The sequence below is a fragment of the Limulus polyphemus genome, unplaced genomic scaffold, assembly GCF_000517525.1.
Source record: "Limulus polyphemus unplaced genomic scaffold, Limulus_polyphemus-2.1.2 Scaffold3546, whole genome shotgun sequence".
NCBI classification, from domain to species: Eukaryota; Metazoa; Arthropoda; class Merostomata; order Xiphosura; family Limulidae; genus Limulus; species Limulus polyphemus.
Window position 1 is genome coordinate 69,357 of NW_013669156.1, and position 745 is coordinate 70,101.

General features: G+C 33.8%; 1 protein-coding gene across 2 annotated transcripts in view; it reads left to right on the forward strand.

Moving 5' to 3' along the window:
* LOC111088326 overlaps positions 1–745 on the forward strand; it is a 32,559-nt gene that overhangs the window by 27,396 nt on the left and 4,418 nt on the right. For both annotated transcript variants that reach the window (XM_022398102.1, XM_022398103.1), the window contains exon 5: positions 394–633. In XM_022398102.1, the coding sequence (XP_022253810.1) occupies positions 394–617 (224 nt within the window). In that variant the 3' untranslated portion in view covers positions 618–633. The remainder of the gene's footprint in view (positions 1–393; positions 634–745) is intronic.

Here is a 745-nt window from a genome sequence, read left to right on the forward strand (position 1 = left end):
AGGAAGGGACATGATTTTTCTAGAAGTTCATGACGTGTTACTAGCGTCACATGACTTCCGCTGTCGTAACAATATATATATGTACAAAGTGTGGAACTCTTTTATTTTAGCATTTTCATTGTTTCCTTTGTTATCTATTTTATCTGCCTTAAGATGATTCATTATAATTATGGTATGTTGTTTGAAGGAGACACAAAGCTGTAAAAATACTTCTTCTAAAATATACTTCGACCTCTGACTAGACATTTGAAATTTAAATACTGCATTTCTCGTTTAAACTCATTCATAAGTTTCTTTTAATTTCATATTTTAATTATACTTTCAGGTTTTGATTGCCTAATATAACTTTAATGATTGTTTCATTGTATTTATTTATCAACATCTTCGCAACAGCTGGTCATGTGGCTACAACGAACAAGGACCACAATCGGAAGACTCCTCTTATCTCGCAACGGAACCTTCCTCAAACCTCTCAACAAGCCAAATGGACTTCAATCAGAGGAACACGTCCTATGTCTGATTATTCTAATTCAAGCTCATTGTATACGTTAAAGTCTTTTACAAGCCTGAATCGGCTAACAGTTGCCCAAGGAGAAACTCTGAGACCCTTAAAGTGATTTAGGTTTAAAACAGGTAAAAAAGTTTAGAATATTTAAATAGGGTGACCAGATTTCCAAACCGAAAAATCGGGACAGCCTAGCCCTTTTCCCTATTTTCAAAATGATTATTGTTTGTTTGTTTTGAA